At 37.4% G+C, this 20901-nt stretch overlaps 3 protein-coding genes, 1 long non-coding RNA gene and 1 pseudogene across 5 annotated transcripts; 4 read left to right on the forward strand and 1 right to left on the reverse strand.

Annotated features, from left to right (window-relative positions):
• The first annotated feature begins 428 nt into the window (after positions 1 to 428).
• Positions 429 to 1839, forward strand: LOC116298422 (transcription factor HES-2). The gene is made up of 4 exons (XM_031706903.2): positions 429 to 530; positions 650 to 754; positions 868 to 967; positions 1163 to 1839. Exons 1-4 carry the CDS (start codon positions 492 to 494, stop codon positions 1537 to 1539), a joined length of 621 nt encoding a protein of 206 aa, XP_031562763.1. The 5' UTR covers positions 429 to 491; the 3' UTR covers positions 1540 to 1839.
• A 2984-nt stretch (positions 1840 to 4823) lies between these two features.
• On the forward strand, positions 4824 to 6512 carry LOC116298319 (protein deadpan). The gene is made up of 4 exons (XM_031706725.2): positions 4824 to 4931; positions 5032 to 5136; positions 5258 to 5360; positions 5754 to 6512. Exons 1-4 carry the CDS (start codon positions 4896 to 4898, stop codon positions 6158 to 6160), a joined length of 651 nt encoding a protein of 216 aa, XP_031562585.1. The 5' UTR covers positions 4824 to 4895; the 3' UTR covers positions 6161 to 6512.
• A 566-nt stretch (positions 6513 to 7078) lies between these two features.
• Positions 7079 to 13632, reverse strand: LOC116298310 (b(0,+)-type amino acid transporter 1). Of its 2 annotated transcripts, none has more exons than XM_031706713.2 (2): positions 13498 to 13632; positions 7079 to 9342 (listed from the first exon to the last, which is right to left on the reverse strand). In XM_031706713.2, exons 1-2 carry the CDS (start codon positions 13526 to 13528, stop codon positions 7943 to 7945), a joined length of 1431 nt encoding a protein of 476 aa, XP_031562573.2. In that variant the 5' UTR covers positions 13529 to 13632; the 3' UTR covers positions 7079 to 7942. The 2 variants fall into 2 exon arrangements, with proteins under 2 accessions (XP_031562573.2, XP_088892139.1); XM_089036013.1 differs by lacking the exon at positions 13498 to 13632 and adding an exon at positions 10643 to 10722.
• Positions 12348 to 12774, forward strand: LOC148908723 (uncharacterized). Its single transcript, XR_016120876.1, has 2 exons — positions 12348 to 12427; positions 12533 to 12774. It is a non-coding gene; the product is annotated as an uncharacterized LOC148908723 (long non-coding RNA).
• Positions 13633 to 13822: 190 nt separating the features above from the next.
• On the forward strand, positions 13823 to 15505 carry LOC116298303 (Y+L amino acid transporter 2 pseudogene; annotated as a pseudogene).
• Positions 15506 to 20901: the final 5396 nt, after the last annotated feature.

The raw sequence follows: 20901 nt of genomic DNA on the forward strand, positions 1-20901 counted from the left end.
AAAAAAGATTTAATACAAGACCATCCTAAAATGTAATGAAATAGTTTTTTTTACGTAATGTTGGGTCAAACAAACTGAAGCACGCGCACGCCATGAATGCAGTTGAAAGAAAATCTGTCCTTCACTTTCGATTATCTGACGGCAACACGTGTAGGTTCTAACAAACAAGAAGCGACGCTACCGGCTGCATTCAATCGTTGCAATCAAATCCCACTTCCTGCCAAAAATTGCAAGTATAAACCAACAATAACAAAAGCCCTATTGTAATCAATGGATTGCATGCGCGTGCATAGTCTATTGTATTCCCGTGTTTAATGCACAATATGCGATTCCTATTGGGTAGCGAGTACTTAATCACATGTGCAATGCTTGCCCTTGTAAGCCGTATAAATAAGAGCGTGGATGCATAATCGGCATTACTGCATTATTGCAAGTGAGTTAAAAAGTGAATATCTCTTCTCGTAAGAACTGAACTCTTGGACCATACTAAAATGTCTGATACAGTTATCAAGTCAAAACGCGCAAAACAGGTGAGCAATCGCTTTTTTTTTTCCTTCATAGTTTATATTTTATCATATGTTGTTATTGGTGATATTTTGCCTTCAATTTAAGAGCAAAAATTGACTTTGCAATCAATTTCTCTTCCTAGGCTAACAAGTCAAGCAAACCTCTTCTAGAAAGGCAGCGCCGAGCAAGGATCAATAATAGCCTGAATGAACTGAAAAATCTCGTTCTCTCTTCGCTATACAATGGCGTAAGTATGACTTAACAACGACTCTAAAGAGAGTTACATTAGAAAACATACGCTCGACCCTTTTCCAGTTTTAGTGTTAATCACAACTGATAGTCTCTTTTCTCTCTCATTAGTGTCCACAAGCCGAAAAGAACAGTGAAAAGATGGAAAAAGCAGAGATCCTTGAACTAACTGTGAACTTTCTCAAGCTCGCACGAAGTAGAAGAATTAATGGTAAGCAAAACATCTATTCAGCATTGTATACGCTTCACTGGAGTTCCTCGTTTGAATAACGCCAAGAGTTAATGCAAGATAAAGAAGTCCCGTAAACTTTGTTAAACTTAGTAAAAACATACTTCTAGGAATAGTTTTTAAGCAAAATATTAAGAATTAGAGCCGGTATTGATCTCAGTTTTGTTATTTTTCCAGGATTTCGACCTGCTGAGAGCAAAGAGACAATGCCAAGCAAATATCAGTCCACCAACTACAACGAGTGCTTCGCTAGAGTCAGTCCTCTCGAAGGCACACAAAGATGCAGGGAACACTTTGCAGCACCACATCTACCCCCGTTAACTCCATGTTCTATGCCAGGAACAACTTCTACGATAAATGAAGGACTCTGCTTCCGTGGTGTGCGGCCTTGTGTAGGATACGAAGTCGCTTCTACAATCCCTAGACTCTCAACTTCACCTTTATCAAAAGTAATGGTCAATTCACCCCATCAACAGCAAGTCATAGCGTCTAACAGTCTTCCTTTCTCGCTACACGTTCCTTCGAACAAAGTTCAAGTCTGGAGACCGTGGTAAATAAGTTTATATACTATGGATTCTGTTAATTATTGTAACAATTTGTAAGTAGCTCAGTAATTGAGTTTACTTAGGAATGTCCAGTTCTAGACTCTCACTTAATTTCAAAAAGCAAAAAGGAAATAGTTAAGAATTTGGAAAAAGAGATTGACTGGGTAGTGTACTTGAAACTAAACTAATAGATCAAAACTTGTAAATATGGAATGTAAAGCCTTAGCAATAGTTCAAATTTAAATCGAATTGTAAATAGCACAAAGAATAATAATATTGAAAAATAAATGCTTTTTTGACATCTGAAAAGCTCGGAAATCTTATGAGTAGGGTGTACGTATATTTCAGAAAGTTCGACAATTTAAATTATAGCAACTATTATTGAAAAGCCTTTTAAGTGTAGGCAATGAGAATTATGACAAAAACGGAACTTGTATGCATGCTTAAAATCAAATTTAAACTTTAATATAATTAAAACCAATGATTTGTGACAAATATTAAGAAAAAACAATAGCAAAGACGTTCTTGGTAGATTTCTTTGTATTTCGGTTACCTTTGATAGGTTAAGAATTATTCCTGCAAATGCAGCATGCACGCTAACAAAGGCGAATTCTTCATTGCAGTGAAGTGTGACTCTGAGAGACGCCTGACTTTCGAACCTTTAGATTCATGAATGAGGTCTTATGAGAAGCACTGTCATTTTTTAACTTCAACTACAAGACGATCGAGGTGAATATATATTTTGACTTAAGAAAAATAACAATCAATTTCATTTAGGATTTCATGCTCAACTTTTAGCTTAAGGCTATAAGCAGTATAAGGATTCTAAAATACAAGCACTTCAGCTAAGGAGAAAACGGTCGAAGTTAAATAGAACACGTGGTCTAAAAGTAGTAAGATCTAAAAGCGATTAAGACTTCATAATATTGATTTGTAAGAACCCTACTTCAGCCACTAAGAAGGAAGAAAAGGGCTTAATAAAAAAAAATTCTACAAGTTCGATGCTTAGAGCTCCAGATGTTATAGCGTATATTACGCCTTCAGCCGTTTGTGGAGTTTTATCGCTAGAGACGTGAGACAAAAGAAAGGATTTTAAAGCCCCAAGTTCTCGGATTCCATTGTTTTTGCATGCTCGCTGCATTGTTTTGCAAAGGTAAATAATCATCACAATAGCACCACGTAGTTAATCATTAGCGAAAGTCTTTATAAAGTCCCTCGAATCAACAATGAAGAGAGCTGCTACATTTTGTGAATGAGTAAGTACCAGGTGCCAAGAGTGTCACACGAGGCATGCACGCGAAGTTTAAAAGGACCACGTATTATAGATGCATTTTATTGTCCAATGGCTGTCGGGATCAATGTCACGACGGTGCACCTGCAATGAACAGCAACACCACAACCACCAGAACACCTCAAAGATCTTTTGTTCCTAGCACCAATTTAATCAAGATTTCAGACGTTTTCGGTGGAAAATATACATTTAAATGCAATTTATATCGATTTATTCAATGCTCGGTATAGGACCTGCAAATTTCAAAAGTTAAATGTGACTTTAGTCGTTAAGCGATAATTAAAGTTAAATAAAGTTTTAGAAAATTTTGAACTAAATGCTTCGAAAACTGTTAAGTTTGAAGCCAATTTTAGGCACCCCTTTTTTTACTTGATGATTGCGCTTTAACAATAGAGTCGCATGATTTATGTCGTGGTTAGAGCCAGATCCTCGATCAGTCAAGTACGGTTGGGTGTGAAAGGTTGGCCACAAGCAAAGTTAGCCATTCGGCATCTTAAACGTCGAAATTCTCTTTAATAAAATGAAAAAATTGCAAAAATACAAATTTGAAATAAAATTATTTTGATGTAGATCATCACTTGTTATAAATAAGCTTTCGGACAGTTTTAAGACTTTGCAAGACGATTATTAACAAAAGTCATAGCTTTTACAAAAACAAAATTTAAAAAATCTTTGAAGTTAAATGTCGCAAACTTTGGTTTTTTGGATCATGTATGAAGAAATTTTTTAATTTAAAGTTAATAAAAAACAGTTTCCAAGGTACATATTTGAAAAAAATTTCAAAATCTGAACATAGAATTTCGTTGAACTCAATTATGTGACAGCTAAGCTCGTTTACGTTAAGTTGATTAAGTAAAATAAGATAGTTCGTTTTCACGCTAAAGTACGAAACGGGGCCTCAAAACACTCAATGACTAAGAGAGGACTAAGGCAAGTTTTAAGATAGCCGTTAAATCATGACCCTACAAACCTTATGGAGAAATTGTTGGCGCTAATTAACTCCTAAACCGTACCACTTTAATATTATTTCGGAGTCGTATGTCCTGCCTTCATACGTTACGCGCAGTAGGAATGCGCAGTGCAAAACAATTAACAGAATTACCTTAATAGACCAAACGATGACTCTAATAGTAGCACGAGACTCAATTATTTTGCTAAAAGGCGTGCATCAATTACTCCACAAAGTTTTTTTGTTTGTTTTTCTTTAACTACTTCTAACTATACCTTCAAAACGCAGAAAAACTGGTACATAAAGGCATGTTGCTCTTTGGAGCACCAGAGTCTCTTGCGAATCGCTGTACAAAACGCGTTTTATATGAATGAATGGCAACCATCTTTTCTCAATTGCACACATGGTTTCGCAAAGCATTCAGAATAAGCACAAAACAGCATTTGAAAAAGATATCCCCGCAGATGCTCAGATGATTAATTCGAATCGCAAGACAAAACAAGTGGATCGAGAGTATTAAAAACTCGCAAGACACCTTTGGAGTGGGTCAAAAAAACCGGCATTTTTGAATGGTATCGCACTTGGCTAATTGTTCTCAAGTGGCTCGAAGATGGCACAACTGGCATAGAGCTAGAACAATGTTCTAGTGTTAAAAGTATTAAAACGACCGAGGAAATTCACTGCCACACGCTCAGGACCCCAGAGATAGAAAATATTTTGAAATAAAGAGTGGAAACTGAATGCCAAACAATTCGAAACACGTGCTTTTGTCAGAATGGCAAAGATCTTACATATATCTTTTGTTTGCACAATTCATGCAAGTTCTTGATTGAAGCGTCTCCTAAGTGAAGAATTATGTCATTGATTTTTCGCGTGTGAGAGGTGTAACCTCCCGTGTGCCAACTTCTTTCTTATTGGTCAGTTTGTATTTTTTGCTTTCGTATTGCCCATGAGAGATAAACCTTTTATGATGTCATAAAATGCGCTCGCTTTTTTTGTTTTTGAATCAAGAAACTTCTCTACTGCGTTCGTTCGCTTGCCACTTTGTGAAAACGTGCGGCCGCGGCCTGATAGATAGAGATCTTGATTTCAATCTTCCATTTTGGACGTGGGCTTCGAAGAGAAATGGTGGATAAAGTCACTAAACGAAGTCGAATACAGGTAATTAAGTTAAAATGGTGTTTTTGAAGACACCATCTGCAATTTCATTCAATTTAAAAGTCGCTCGCATAAACCTAAATCGTGATTGTTTAATTTTCAGTCTAAAAAGTCCATCAAACATTTGTTGGAAAGGCAGAGGAGAGCGAGAATTAACTACAGCCTCAGCGAACTAAAGAATCTCGTTCTTTCAGCAATTCATCAAGGGGTAAGTAACAAACGTAAAACAAAATCAGTAAATTGTAAATAAATTTAAGCTTCGTATGATCATTCAAATTTATAAGACCACGCAAAATTACACTTACGAGGGGAATTGCTTTTCATTTAAGAATCCGCAAGTTGATTTAAATGGAACTGAGAAAATGGAAAAAGCTGAAATTCTGGAATTGACGGTCAACTACATTAAAGCGATAAAAGGCCATACTAACCCAGGTGAGATCCGGGTTAATGCTTCTTCTTTACGTTTTTTTCTTCTTTTTTACGCACGGGTGAAAATAGTTGAAGAACGTTCAGCACTTGCGCAAACTCTGGTGGCAGCAAGAGTGACTCATGTTGAGTTTGAGAAATTTCACTATTTTTTATTGCATTTTCGCCGCACCCAAACAGAATGTCAAAACAGATCGCTAGCTACATGCATCTCTAATTAAGTTAGTTGCCCTCCTTTCGCGCACAAACTCGACCGTGGGTTTGCATGCGTAAAGAAACGTTTTTCAGCAAATTCGAATTCGTTTCTCCAAACATTAAGTCCTGCTGGAGTCGAGACCATGCGTAAGAGACTTCTTACTTAAGCGACCCTTTTTTCTCGTTTATCATCTTTATCTAAAGACTTGGACATTACAGAAGTGTGGAAGAGTGAAGACAAGAATTTCTTGAGAAAGCGCGGCATGGGTTGTTACGAATGTTATGGAGAAGCTGAAAGGGCCAAAGTAAAGAAGCCAAAAAGGAGCGTCTCTCATACTTACTTCCCTGCGTACGAAACTGGAGCGTTATCTTCTGTCAATTGCCACATTGCGCAATGCAGTCTATGCAATCCCTGTATGGATGGAAAGATGTGCTCCTGGTATGCATCAGCAATGTATGGGGTCACGACTCCTCCACCATCACCGTTAATAGATTGCAGCACCCCTTATGATGAGCGCACAGAATGCTCTGCTACTATGACTACAAGTCTGTCACCACACAGTGTTTGCACCACCGTGACTGGCCAGGTTTGGCGACCATGGCTCAAGTAAAATCTACTAACGCTATTCAATAGGAATGAAATAATTAAATAAACTAGATTTAAATGATAAAAAAGGGATTGTTGAATAATTATATTAAATAGATGAGAATATTTTTCTGTGTTTCTTTAGGAAAAAGTATGCGCGCGAAGTTTGAAGACGCGCGCAGTTTGTGCATTTCCGACAAAGTCGATCCATTGCAGCTTTGAGCGTGCTTAAAATTGCAACTTATTAGATTCATTCCACCAAAGGTGGCAACAAATTATTCTTCTATTATACACGTGCATACTTGATAATAATCTATCACTTCCGTAAATGTAAAACAAAACCAAAAAAATGTGTTGTTTGGTAGGTTAAAAACCGACAACGGTTTAAGTAAAATTAATGTATTTTTTTGTACATTTTTCCCATAAAAATGTCAATAAAGGAAGTAAGATATTAAAAGAAATTTCAAATTGAGGCGAAAATGATCTCGTACCTTTTCATAGTTGAAGATAATGGTAAAAAAACTAGTTTCGTAACATTAGTCGTTTCAAAGATTTGCCAAGAAAAAATAACATAACCACGACTGAAAAACAGAATGGGTGGGTTGTACTTGCATCCTAAAGATTGACAAATTTTTATCTTCTTCTATAAATAGTTAATGGTCAGATTGACAAATTTTGATTGTCCTCTATAAATAGTTACTGGTCACATGAACAAAATAGAAATATCAGAATGGGCTGGTGGTTTTGGATAAAAGCCAAGCCTTAACTCAATCCACCCCTTGCTTCTGTCCTGGAAAAAGTTAGGGATGTGTGAACAGTTGGGAGGAAAGTTTTTAATAGGTTGCACACCCTTTTTTGTACTTAATAATTATTAGGCAATTAGCTCAAGAGGAGAAAAATAGAGTGGTAAATAGGGTAAAATAAGATCACGACACGACAGCCATTTAGAACAAAACAATATAAGTATATTGTACTAAGCATGTATATATTACACCGAATCCCTATAACTTTGATGATTTAGCAATATATATACATATGTATCTATCCCCCTTTTTCCTGTTGTCTTTCCTTGAAAATCCAAATATGTATATATATCACTAAATTGTCAAAGTTTTAGGGATTCGGTTTATATATATTTAAAAAATACATTAATAATTCATGAAGGAAACACAATAGAAATCATGACCATGAAGGAGGTTTTATATCTGATATAGATTCGTCTTCATTTGCATAAACTTTAACTTGGATTTTCTCTATCAAACTTGGTTCATTTCATAAAGAATTCGGTATAGTATGAGAACATACATCAGGAGTTTTTTAAGCCGTTTAATAAACTCGCAGATCGTGTTCTATCAGGTCTAAAACCACTCGGCTATGCCTCGTGTTTTATACCCGATAAAACACTCCTGCTCGTTTATCAAACAGTACATATATACATATATACATATATACATATATATGTGATTTCTTCACTTTGAAGTTATTAAACCTGTGAAACAGATATTAGACTAATACACTTTAGTAGACTATAATTCCATTGTTTTCTTTTGTGCCTATTTTACTATTACACGTTGACTTACACACATATACTCTACACACATATATATATTGTTATGGGATGCAAAATAAAATAACAAGCTTTATAATGCTTGGACTGAGAAGACCGGATGATATTTTGTGCCTACCCCCCACCAGAGTCTGTATGTCTGTCTTGGCAGTGGGGTGGCGAGTGTCAGACATCTGTCATCTCAGGCTATATAATGCTCTGTCTAATTGAGAAATGGTTTACAATAAGAAAAGTATTGTTTTACTTTTTTGAGAAAATATAATAAAATGGAATCCCAGCCAAAATATACATTAAAGCAAAGGCTGAATCCTTTGGTTTTTCAATGAATGGGGCAAGAACCAGATAAAGTGCTACAAGAACCATGAGAATTGGTACAACAGTCCAAACCCTGTAAGGCCTGTGCTTATGGGGCATTCTCAGCCGCAGTACGAGAAGAGACAAAATAGTTCCTCCATAGAACATCCATGCTACAAAACTAAAACAGCTTATGAGGGATTCAAGATTGCTGGGTAGAAGCAGTAAGATTGCAATAACAGAGGGAAATGCAACTGCATAAATTGGCATTTTCAGTCTGGAGTTAACTGTTGCAAAGAAAGTAGGCATGTGTCCTTCCTTTGCTGCTGCGCAAACTACTCGGCCATTGGTAAAAATGGAGCCATTTGCTGCTCCAAAGCAAGAGCAAGCAACCAACAGTGGCATCATAACCAGAAAAGCTGGATGAATTTTTTCAGCAAAAGATATGGCAACTGCACTTGACGAGATGACTTCTGCTGGTGTAAGGACACACACATAAGCTATATTGACCAGAACATAACAGAGGGTGACCAAAGGAAGTGCAATGATTACTGCTTTGGGGAGGTTCTCTGTCGGGTTCTTCAGCTCTCCAGTAACATAATTCAGTTGGTTCCAGCCATCAAAGGCCCAAAGGCCACTATAAAAAGCATGGGCAAGCTTTCCTGGACTACTACTTGTACCATTGAAGAGGTTTTCAAAGTTTTTTGTGTGTCCTGTGGCTATATTATACAGCCCTATAATCACAACTAAACCAATTGCTAAAAGTTTCATTCCAGTAAAGAGAACTTGAGTTTGGGCTGCTAATTTTGTACTCAAACAATTGATAATTGTGAGTATCACAATACATAGCATTGCAATTACTTTGACGAGAACAGTAGGCTCTGTTGATCCCTCAGGAAGAAAGGGAAGACAGGAATAATATGCAAATGCCATGCAAATAATTGCTATTGATGCCGGCTTGAGAACTAAGATGATAGTCCAGCTCACCAAAAAAGCAGGCAATGACCCATATGCTTCTTTGAAATAAATATACTCTCCACCAGATTTTTGAATGAATGTTCCAAGTTCGCAGTAGCATAATGCTCCCAGCATTGCAATCAGCCCGGAAAAAGTCCATACTATCACCATCATCCCTACAGATCCTGATTTCTCTAGCACAAATTTTGGTGAAACAAAAATTCCAGAACCGATCATTATTCCTATGATAAGAGCTGCACCTTGGGTCAGGGTTATACTCTTCGCAGATTCCTCTTTGGACACTTTATAATTAGGAGCTTTTCCATTTGTGAATGTTTTTGATTTGCTGTTGATTGCCATTTCGTCTTCTAAGTTGGAGTTGATGCTGCCTGTTTTAACATAAATACATCAGTAAGTTGCTGATCTCAAGTAGTCTGGGTAGTGGTTCTTTGGGAAGGGGAGGGGAGGGGGAGGAGGGAAGAGAAGAGAGCAGCCTGTTTTTGCAATTACGCCCCTAATAATTATTCAAATACAAAGCGAAAATAATCCAATCAGAAGTCGTTTAAATATAATGATTTGTTGACATTAGAACACTCCAAAGTACATGTATGAGGAATTGCCACGATTTTTGGTTTATAGTCGTTATGAATATCAAATTTAAAAATAAATGGGTTGAAAATAAGCTTGTCTCCCCTCCTCCCCTCCCCCCCCCCCAAAAAAGTACCACTACTCAGGCTTTTACAAGATCTGTGGAAGAAATAGTAATGTTTAACATTCAGAAGAGATAGCAGCTGAGCATATAGTTTGACTGACAGCTAATTCAATATCTTTGGTGTCTTTATTTTTGGAATAAAAATATATCCTTGTGACCCAACACTGACCCAAAATTGCAAAATCATGGTAGTATGATCCCACCACATACTCCCCCATACTGCATATCATATATATTTCAGTTAAAACTTTTAGAAAACATTCATCTTATAATGAAAATTGTTATTAGAGTGAGAGTAAAGTACTTAAGAGTGACTGTCTGTAACGATCAAGCAAAATTCAAAATCCGTGGCAAACTTCGAAAAATCGATTTCGCTCATACTTTCAAGTTAGTTAGGGTAATGTATCCTAAGAATCGCTGTATAGTTGGTTTGATCAAATAACGCTTTATTATGGAGAAAAATGGAATTTTTCAAACACTCCCGAAAACGCCGTTCGCGACAGTAAATTTTGACTCAACTTTCGCGGCTGCTGGACACAAAATAAGCAACACTGGGAATTAAAACAACCCATATTCTTGAAGAACAATCTATTGAGTACGATATGCGTGACTTTGGGATCAATTGTACAATTTTAAGATAACAAAATAATTTTATTCGCTAGACGTGTGTTTAGAGTATCGAAAAGTAGGTCTTACAAAAATATTCATTCTGAATGTGCTTAACCTCTCAGTCGCGTGAAACTTCGCTGGTTGATTATTCAGATGTTGATCTTTCTAGTGATGTAAAGAAATCTTTGGGCAAATGATTGTGTGTCACGCAGTATGTCTTCAAACTTTGGTGAAATTACTCATTTCTGACCTCTGGCCGCTTTCTATAACAGACAAGATACTAGTGTTTATAAGTAAAATATAAACTCAAAAACAAGCCTAAAACACTTTTATAGCCTTAAATAATGTAGCTGTTTAAGAATTCTTACCTGGCAAACTCTGAAACCTGGATTTTTATGAATGTTTTTAGACACAACATCGATCTGGTTTCTTTCATTACCGACTCGAACTTGTCAACGGCCGAGTGCCACAGGGAGCCCAACCTTTCTTGTTGTGGTGCAAAACACAGGAAACCCAGATTGATTAAAAAATCGTTTTAATTTGTTTTAATGATGATGCAAACACACACAATAAAAAATTTCACAACTATTCCAGTAACACTTACTGAATTACATGATAATCTATAATATGAATGACTAATAAAGAGGGGAAAAACCTGCAGTAGAACCTTACTAATGGTAACAGTTCTAAATTGATTTTAAAGAAGTTGAACCGTATACACTACATGCAATTTTTCTGCTCGGCGTGTCATCATAAATGATCACCGGCCTCTAAGGTTCATAATTAGTACCGAACAAATGTATGTGACAGAGGCACCCACGATTCTATTGGAGTAGATGCAGAACATGAAAATCTTTGGAAAGTTTTTACGCATCCTTCTTCGGAACAGGTGAACAGCGTGTCATCATCGGTATCGCTGTTTTCCTTGCTGGAATCTGTAGTGGTCTTTGGTTTGTATTTCCTACTTTGTCTAGGTATGATAACGCAGAAATCTGGAACCTGGTCATCAGAATACTCCATCTTCCTAAGGGTGGGTAAGGCTAGAGCTGACGATTTCTTCGTTGTTTCAAAATTTTTGCTTTGGATGCAAATTATATTTATCTTGAGTCCTACATATTTTCAAGTACTTTCACCAAAACTAATTAAACCAAGCCCCAATACTCCTCTTTATAGTTCCATTCAGTGATCACGAATAATAGTTCCTAGCCGAGGCTGGAGTTACCGCGCATGATAAACTATAGTTTTGCTATGCGCGGAAACTCCAGCCTCGGCTAGAGACTATTATTCGTGGTCACTGAATGGAACTGTAAAATGGAGTATTAAAGAGTGACTGTCTGTAACCATCGAGCAAGGCGTAAGCCTTGACAATGATGTTATCTTCAAAAAGCGTAACATTGTGGTTTGGAGAGCATACGGCGTTGGAAAAGGAAAAAAGATACCCAACACGAAATTTGAAACAACGAAGAAATCGTCAGCTCTAGCCTTACCCACCCTTAGGAAGATGGAGTATTCTGATGACCAGGTTCCAGATTTCTGCGTTATCATACCTAGACAAAGTAGGAAATACAAACCAAAGACCACTACAGATTCCAGCAAGGAAAACAGCGATACCGATGATGACACGCTGTTCACCTGTTCCGAAGAAGGATGCGTAAAAACTTTCCAAAGATTTTCATGTTCTGCATCTACTCCAATAGAATCGTGGGTGCCTCTGTCACATACATTTGTTCGGTACTAATTATGAACCTTAGAGGCCGGTGATCACTTATGATGACACGCCGAGCAGAAAAATTGCATGTAGTGTATACGGTTCAACTTCTTTAAAATCAATTTAGAACTGTTACCATTAGTAAGGTTCTACTGCAGGTTTTCCCCCTCTTTATTAGTCATTCATATTATAGATTATCATGTAATTCAGTAAGTGTTACTGGAATAGTTGTGAAATTTTTTATTGTGTGTGTTTGCATCATCATTAAAACAAATTAAAACGATTTTTTAATCAATCTGGGTTTCCTGTGTTTTGCACCACAACAAGAAAGGTTGGGCTCCCTGTGGCACTCGGCCGTTGACAAGTTCGAGTCGGTAATGAAAGAAACCAGATCGATGTTGTGTCTAAAAACATTCATAAAAATCCAGGTTTCAGAGTTTGCCAGGTAAGAATTCTTAAACAGCTACATTATTTAAGGCTATAAAAGTGTTTTAGGCTTGTTTTTGAGTTTATATTTTACTTATAAACACTAGTATCTTGTCTGTTATAGAAAGCGGCCAGAGGTCAGAAATGAGTAATTTCACCAAAGTTTGAAGACATACTGCGTGACACACAATCATTTGCCCAAAGATTTCTTTACATCACTAGAAAGATCAACATCTGAATAATCAACCAGCGAAGTTTCACGCGACTGAGAGGTTAAGCACATTCAGAATGAATATTTTTGTAAGACCTACTTTTCGATACTCTAAACACACGTCTAGCGAATAAAATTATTTTGTTATCTTAAAATTGTACAATTGATCCCAAAGTCACGCATATCGTACTCAATAGATTGTTCTTCAAGAATATGGGTTGTTTTAATTCCCAGTGTTGCTTATTTTGTGTCCAGCAGCCGCGAAAGTTGAGTCAAAATTTACTGTCGCGAACGGCGTTTTCGGGAGTGTTTAAAAAATTCCATTTTTCTCCATAATAAAGCGTTATTTGATCAAACCAACTATACAGCGATTCTTAGGATACATTACCCTAACTAACTTGAAAGTATGAGCGAAATCGATTTTTCGAAGTTTGCCACGTTTTGCTCGATGGTTACAGACAGTCACTCTTAAATCTGTAAGCTGTAATTCGTGTTTTCGTCACAGGAATAAAACACGAAAGAATGCCTATATATGGCAAAATTACCAAAACCACATACAGACTTTCCATAATTCTCCCACTCATAACTGTTACGAAATCAATAGTTATTACGCGCCATGCAAGATCATGAGTTTAGTAATTAGAGGATCTGCCATGTGGCAAAGTGCAAAATTAAAAAAGCCTCTCTCACTCATTTCCTGCTTAACCTAACCTAATTTCTGCACGATATAAAATCCAAAATAACGAAGATTTTAAAAGTAGAATAAAAAGAAAATAATTACTGAGATTTTGTTCAACGACCACGTAATAAGGAATAAGGGTCAGTTTTAGCCAGATTTCCCAGATTTGTACCTTTTCACCGTATAACAGCAATCTTACCTTGAATAGTCTTAGATTGCCTTTTGTACATTTTTTAGACCAGACACCAACCGTTTGCTCCCAAATCAAGGTACAAAAGGCATTGATAAAAAGAAAACGCCGTTATACCCGTCTGGTCACCGCTCGCTTGATCACCCGATCCTGTGACACGTCACTTGACGAGCACAATTTTTGTCCGTCTAGGGTAGGGTAAGATCAAGATTGGCCGAATTTTTGATAAAAAATGTTAGTCACGCAATCTTTTTGATTGGCACGCACGTACCTTTGTTATGAAGATCCCGGAAGGTGAGCTGCTAGTGAATTTGATTTTGGAATATAATTCAAAATGACAGAAAGAGAATCTCTTCTAACATCCAATCAATCTTCAAATCCATCCAGAGCAACGGAAAATATAAACAACAGCGTATTGTACAGCTCTCCAGAGAGAAATAACGACGAACGCCTCGTTACCGCAAGTTGCGAACTCGGAGATATACTCGACTTTCCTGACATTTCCCTGGAAGATTATTACTGTTCTGAGTCCGAAGCAAGCGATAAAGAAAGGTTACTTGGTAATCATGACAATAGTAGAGACACAAGCATCATAGATCGCTCAAAACCTGTAGTAATCAAACGCCGAGTTGGGCTTATTCATGCTATCGCTCTCGTCTTTGGTGGTATAGTTGGTTCAGGTATTTTCATTTCACCGACTTTAGTCCTAAAAAACAGTGGATCTGTAGGCCTAACGCTTGTCTTATGGACTATAGGGGGAATATTTAGCCTTTTGGGAGCCTTGTGCTACTGTGAACTTGGAACAATGATCGAAAAATCGGGTGGGGATTTTGTTTATTTGAAGATAGCGTATGGCAAGATGGCGGCTTTCTTGTACAGTTGGCTTAATGTCTGGTTTTTAGATCCAGGATCCCTTGCTATCAAGTCCATGACGTTTTCTTTGTACCTCAGCGCCGTTTTCAACTTGGAATGCGACAACACTTTTCTTTTAAAGCTTCTAGCTGCCTTGTCCATTCTCTTTTTCTCTGGGTTAAATTGCGCCAGTGTGCTTTGGTCCGCACGCGCGCAGGTCTTATTCACTGGTGTGAAAATCGCTGGAATATTCATGATTATTTCTATAGGATTTACAACGATCATAGCTGGTCACACTGAAAATTTTCAAAACAGTTTTACTCATTCAAACACGGATATTGGCTTACTCGGCCATGCTTTTTATAGTGTAATGTGGTCTTACGATGGTTGGAATGGTCTAAACTACATCACTGAAGAAATCAAAAACCCATCCAAAAATTTTCCCAGATGCATGTATATCTCAATCATTTTGGTAGCATTTTGCTACGTTTTGATCAACTTTGCCTATTTCAGTATTTTAAGTCCTTCGGAAATGCTGTCATCCGATGCGGTAGCCTTTACGTTCGCGCACAAACTTAGCCCTATTTTTGGCATCATTATGCCTCTCTTGGTAGCCATATCCTGTTTTGGAAGCATCAATGGACAAGTATTTAGTGCGTCGCGAGTTCTCTTTTCCATTGCTCGAGAAAAACAGATGCCCAAGTGCTTATCATATGTAAATCGTAACTCTCAGACTCCTATTCCTGCTATTGTTCTAAGGACCTTTATTGGGCTGGTTATGCTACTCCCAACATCAATTGAGCCGCTAATCAACTGCCTGCTTTTCGTACAATGGATCCTCCTCTTCGCCATCTTTGTTGCTGTTATTCTCTTACGATGGAAACAACCTCACCTTCCGCGCCCCTACAAAGTACCTCTAATATTCCCAATCATCATGATCTTCATATCTCTATATTTTATTGCGACGCCATTCGTTGTCAATCCAGTAGAATCAGCGATAGGTCTCTCTCTTTTTCTGTGCGGAGTCCCTGTATATTACATCCTCTTGGTCAAACAGTGTGTCCCTAAAATCATTCAACGCTTACTTACTAAAATGAATCATGCTTCCTTTATTCTCTGTAATGTTGTGGAACCTGCGATTCCTAAAGCGTTCGATACTCTTTAGTATCAATTAACTCTCAAAATTTAGAAAAGGGGGATTAAAAGTTGAGCCTGAAAGAGTGAAATCATTCAAAGAAATGGAACTTCTGGTATATGTTTTGTCCTGTTTCTAATTTATAACAAAAAGTAATCGTTATCAACTTAGCTTTTGTTGTAACTTTGAAAAAAACGTTTATTAATATTTGGAACTGCAAAGATTTGGAAAAATGGACTTTCAAATAGTAAATGAGATAGTTGATAACTGAATAAAAAAGGCTCACACCATTTGAAGAAGATCTAAAAGTGTGTTGCAACTGAACTTGGGGATTGCGCGGTTGAATATCTCTCTTGTTCATCACGAACCGTGCTAAATAATAAATATAGGTTTCTGTTTATGGAAATGCTGTGCAACTGTGCAAAAAGCTGTATACAAGTAGATCTTGATCATATATATTTATACATTGTTACCGCATTAGTAGCAAAAAACAGAAGGTGCGCTTAGAGATTGCGCACCATATTAAGTACTCTGTTTGCTCATACGGTGGACAATGTGCGTTTAAAGGGGCACTTGGATTGAAATGGATAAAAGTGGGAAATGACTTTAAACTTAATCAAACGTACCTATATGGCCCCAATCGTAGCCAAGCAACCTATTTTCTTCACAGTAAAATGTCCCAGACAAAAATTATCAATTTTATTTAGCATATAAATTGTGAGCAAATAACGTCATTTACTCAACCCTATTGTTCTTTTCTCTTTGAACCCAAAATTTCTCAACTGCAAGTGGCTCCCAGGCTAAAATTTTCACTCATCTGATTTTCATAATCATAATTGAGTCAAATTATCCTCAAATACTTCAATTATTCGGACTTTGAAAAATTGGGGCGTTTTCATCCAAGTGTTCCTTTAACGTTCCCTTCCTTAATCCCCCAGCGCAAGGAATGTTCATATGTTGTGTTTGCGACGTGTATTTGCATTGCTAAATGATTAAGGACCATCATTTACTGTTTTAAAGTGGCAATCACTTGAAGGTGACCCTGAATTACAGAAGAAAGATAGGGGGAATGTGTACCGTTTCTTGATATGATCGTTATTGTAATTTTAATGACAAGTTGATGAGTTTTTAAGAAGTCATATTTTCAAATATTGTAATGCGCAATTTTTTTACATTGATAACTACGCACTGATAAGTTAATATTTTTTCAACGCATTTAGAATCATCGTACAAATTGGTTCTGAAAAACCATTTTAGGAGTATTCAATAAAGTTTTACGTTAACTACTGACCTTTTTAAATTACCTTCGATATGACTCAGTGGGTCGTGAAATGCTTTCAAGTCATAATGGCTAGACTATCCTAAATCACGAAATACTGATCATATAATATAATGATAATGGCAACGGTTACTATCATTACCTCGAGACAATTCATAAAAGAAAATGCCGGAAGATTGTCCTTCAACTGTGGCCATATTGTCGGCATCCATCAATCAAGTCAGTGCCACGATGGTCAGTTCATTCATGTGGTTATTTTTATTCAGATGTGGTCTGCTGACTATGCACTAAAGCATGCATTAGCATCTTGACTTTCATACATTTGATTTAGATTTAAATTGTTAGCGAGGGTGGCCAGTTTAAAATTATATGTGAAGTGATTGGGTTTTGCAGGATAAGGGTAATAAGGCGAGTGTAGGTAGAGGTGAACGGGTTTCCGATCCCTTTCCACTGAGGGTCACCCATGGATGAATGTCAGTTGCCGTTATGTCTCCATGCATCGCGACGCACCGCCACAAAATTAGTATCGGAGACTTTGAGTCTTTGCTAACTATTTTATTGACTATAGTTGGGAAAAAACGCACTTAAGATTTAAAGTAGAATTTTCTGCAAAGGGATACTGTATTTTCATTTTCTAGTCGAGACACTGTTAAGAGACTTGGGAATGGATGGGTTAACTCTTAATAAGACCTATAGAGTTAATCCTGGATTAGCGCTAATCCAGCTTTGAACAACCCGGCCCTCAGACTTCGTTCGAAGGATTCTTGCATATTCTATGTTAGTCAAATATCTTCGATTATTGTTCTATCATCAATGATGCGTTCTGATTGGATGAGCTAGACACTTTGAGAGGAAGGGAAGGAAAGAAACTCTGACAACCTCAATGTAGCTCACTACCGTCTTGGCACAAAGTACACAGCCACAAAAACAAGACCTCAGTCAACAAACTTTCCTTTAGTCACAAACTAATTGAGACCCACCCCGGGAATCCAAGAGGAAACAATTAAAAGGCAATGGAGGCAAATTGCCCACTCGCGCCGGAGCTGAGAAGAAGTCTTATAATCATTTTGATTCCAAACAACTTTACAATTGGAGCATGAATAATAGTGTATTTTGAAGACGTTCTGTCTACAATCATAATGCATTCTAGAATTCTACGTAATCTTGATGGAATCGCTTGGCTTGCGGTATAAACTCATTAACATTATACTGTGGTCAGTACTGTATTAAGAGCGACTTGTTTTAGTTTTTCTTGGGCTGGTTTAGTTAATTATTGCGTTGGTGACATCGTTTTTCTAAGAACAGATCATGATTCGAAATTAATGTATATATAAGTAGGAGTCCATGAGGGTGCCAATTTGGGGGTTCCCACTTGTCAGGCACTACTAATTTTTCGGCCTAATGCCGGTTAACTGTAAAAGATTTCGAGCGCTGGCCATGATATTAACCAGTTAATATCAGTTAACTACTAATTTTAGGTTATTTTTCAGTTAACTTCTATTTTTTGGCCAATTGTCAGTAAACTACTAACCCCCATTGGCATACCTAATAAAATTATCGCCTATTCAATCTAATGCGATAAATTGTTAATCAACTATATATGCGCTTTCTTTTAGTACCATTACTCACGCGGTACTGTACGTAGTTGTTTACTCAAACAGAATATATATAACGTCCAGTTATAGTATACTGATTGTTACACGGCTTTCAAGTTACTTCTATCAAGCTCAAACTAGTCATACTCGTTTATGATTTCAGTTACTGTATTTCATTTTATTTTATTCACTAGATGGCAGATCTCTCAAATTAGAGTGTTGATACACTACGGTTTGCGGAGGAGTTGTCACCCTGGTTATTCGTCCTCTTATCTGAATCGCATAATCAGTTTTGACAAAATTACCCTTTTTGCGTTTATTTGCTTCGCGCCACAAGACAGAATATATAATTCATCAATCTTAATATGCTTTCCAGATAATAGTACTTAACTCCTCTGTAAAAACACAGTAGATTGTTATATATCTTTGCGGGAAACCACTCTTGCCAATAATGGCCCATTTCCAACGTATATTCCTTCTTAGGCTATATTCCGTTTTTCTCCCGCAGCAAAGGCGGTTTTTCTCTGGAGCCTGTAAACGAACAATCCAATTGTCTTTCACAAACCGGCTTGTGTTCGATGGACTAAAATTTCCTAGCTTAATTTTTTTCTAACTATCCTTTTCTTACTTTCCTTTTCTTTTCTAACGTTTTCTTTCTCTTTTTGTTTGTTTGTTGTTGTGTTGTGTTACTAGTGCAAAAACGTTGACTGAAACAGGGTCAGTTTGAAGAGCTGGTGAAACTCCGCCATCAGTATGTAAGGGATTGTGCGCGTTTTTCATGATCAGAATTGATAAGGTCTTGCCAATGAAACCTACCCAAGAGAATATGAACTGGTTCATTTTCTCTTGACCTACCACCATACTCTTGTCTTTCAAAAGTACGTATGCCATACAAATATACGTCTTGTCATTGCGTTTTCAAAGAACTGAAAAGGCTTTCACTGCGTAACGGAGTTTGAGGACATCAAAAAACCGTTGAATACACAAATACACCGATGGCGTGAATGAAATATCTCTATCAACGAAAGGATTTATCAAAGATTAGGACTCTTTTGTATCAGTCATGCCCATTACTTTAATCACTAGTAACCACTGACCCCAGGCTTCAGATTGGATTTACATGTGATTGAGTCGAGCGTCAGCAGCAATCAATAAAATAATTATATCTTGCTTCAACTACCATGCGGCCCCTCTACAAGCAAATAACTCAATGAGTAAAGTCCCTTAAGCCCGGTTCAGACGGTACGATTTTCGCCTACGACTGCGCGTCTGTCGTGGGCGAGTTGTAGGCTTGATTTAAACGCTACGACTCGAGTTGTAGGATGGCGCGAGCGTGTTGTATACGATAGTTGTAGGCGAAAATCTTACCGTCTAAACCGGCCTTTAGCATTCTTGATATCTTTCTTTTTGTCTGTCTGGTGTCAACAATACACATATGCCGGGAATTTTCCATCTTGGATTTGATTGCAATTACACATTGTCATGGGAATTATACTGGATGACCGTTATGTTTACCAGCTTATTGATTTATCCAGGATATATGAACGTCTGAGAGATTATATGGGATTAGGCAAGGGATGAATATTTATTGAATTTTAATGGGAAAAACATGTTCTGAATTTAAGTGGGCTTAAGAATTTCCCGCTCGATGCTAAGTCTATACAAAGCTGTCCAATAAGCGGAGGCCATCCGTCATTATCTTTGATTTACCTTTTTATCATTACTGTTTCATTAGAAACACCAACGCAGCTCACACAAGTTAGCTAGTTATCTCTTCTTATTACCAGGAGAACATTCATGTAGGAACAATCCCGTAGCTAATCTTGAAGCTAGGGCCGTTGTCCACTGATTCACAAACATAGTTATGGATATCAAATAAATAAAAACTAAAAAAAATTATACGATATGCACTCTCTTGATAAAAGTGTGTATGGGAGTCAGGGCTAAGTACGTGTAACTGGAGCATCGGAGGGCTTGCTGTGAGGACTTTGCCGATATCAGATAAAAGAACTACTGCAAGGAGAAGAACTTAGCTGCTATTAGTTTACTTGCCGGATTTCATTGGTTTAAGCTCTTACTGTTGGACCAACCCTTGAATCAACCCAGTACTCCCCGGCGACTTGGGTCATAAGGGGGATCTCATTAATGATGCATAGGTGTTGGCAGACGAGCGAGGGAAAGTTGAAAGAGGTAAAGCATCTGGGCTGTAGCCCGAAATTTAGCGTGGTATCTTAAGAATATAAAAATCCTTTCTCGGCCTCATTTAGGATAAGAATAAGGTACACTTCGTAGTCAAACAGATGCGAGTCCCAGCCCATCCGCTTCTACAGGGTTACGAAAGTCGGTCAACGCGGGGTCGTACGCTGATCGTTGTGCAAACATTAGAAGATCACTTGATCAATCCATCGTCGCATTTTATTTCGATAGGCCGAATCACTTCCCGATGTCATGAGTAAATTCATTGTTCGTCTAGTTTTCAAGTAGCGCATTTCATTTATGTTCCGCGGATACGTATTTACTCCCACTCTATTGACAGGCGATAAAGAGACCGA

The sequence above is a fragment of the Actinia tenebrosa genome, unplaced genomic scaffold (assembly GCF_029948245.1).
Source record: "Actinia tenebrosa isolate PJP-AT-01 unplaced genomic scaffold, QUT_ActTen_1.0 PGA_scaffold3__52_contigs__length_22856419, whole genome shotgun sequence".
NCBI classification, from domain to species: Eukaryota; Metazoa; Cnidaria; class Anthozoa; order Actiniaria; family Actiniidae; genus Actinia; species Actinia tenebrosa.

Bases quoted from the DNA above. Each gene is read 5' to 3' on its own strand.
- LOC116298422 (XM_031706903.2), top strand. From the start codon at position 492: ATGTCTGATACAGTTATCAAGTCAAAACGCGCAAAACAG. The intron at 531-649 runs GTGAGCAATCGC...TTCTCTTCCTAG, and splicing joins AGTCAAAACGCGCAAAACAG to GCTAACAAGTCAAGCAAACC. The intron at 968-1,162 runs GTAAGCAAAACA...TTATTTTTCCAG, and splicing joins ACGAAGTAGAAGAATTAATG to GATTTCGACCTGCTGAGAGC.
- LOC116298319 (XM_031706725.2), top strand. From the start codon at position 4,896: ATGGTGGATAAAGTCACTAAACGAAGTCGAATACAG. The intron at 4,932-5,031 runs GTAATTAAGTTA...TTTAATTTTCAG, and splicing joins CTAAACGAAGTCGAATACAG to TCTAAAAAGTCCATCAAACA. The intron at 5,137-5,257 runs GTAAGTAACAAA...TTTTCATTTAAG, and splicing joins TTTCAGCAATTCATCAAGGG to AATCCGCAAGTTGATTTAAA.
- LOC116298310 (XM_031706713.2), bottom strand. From the start codon at position 13,528: ATGTACAAAAGGCAATCTAAGACTATTCAAG. The intron at 9,343-13,497 runs GTAAGATTGCTG...ATGTTAAAACAG, and splicing joins GCAATCTAAGACTATTCAAG to GCAGCATCAACTCCAACTTA.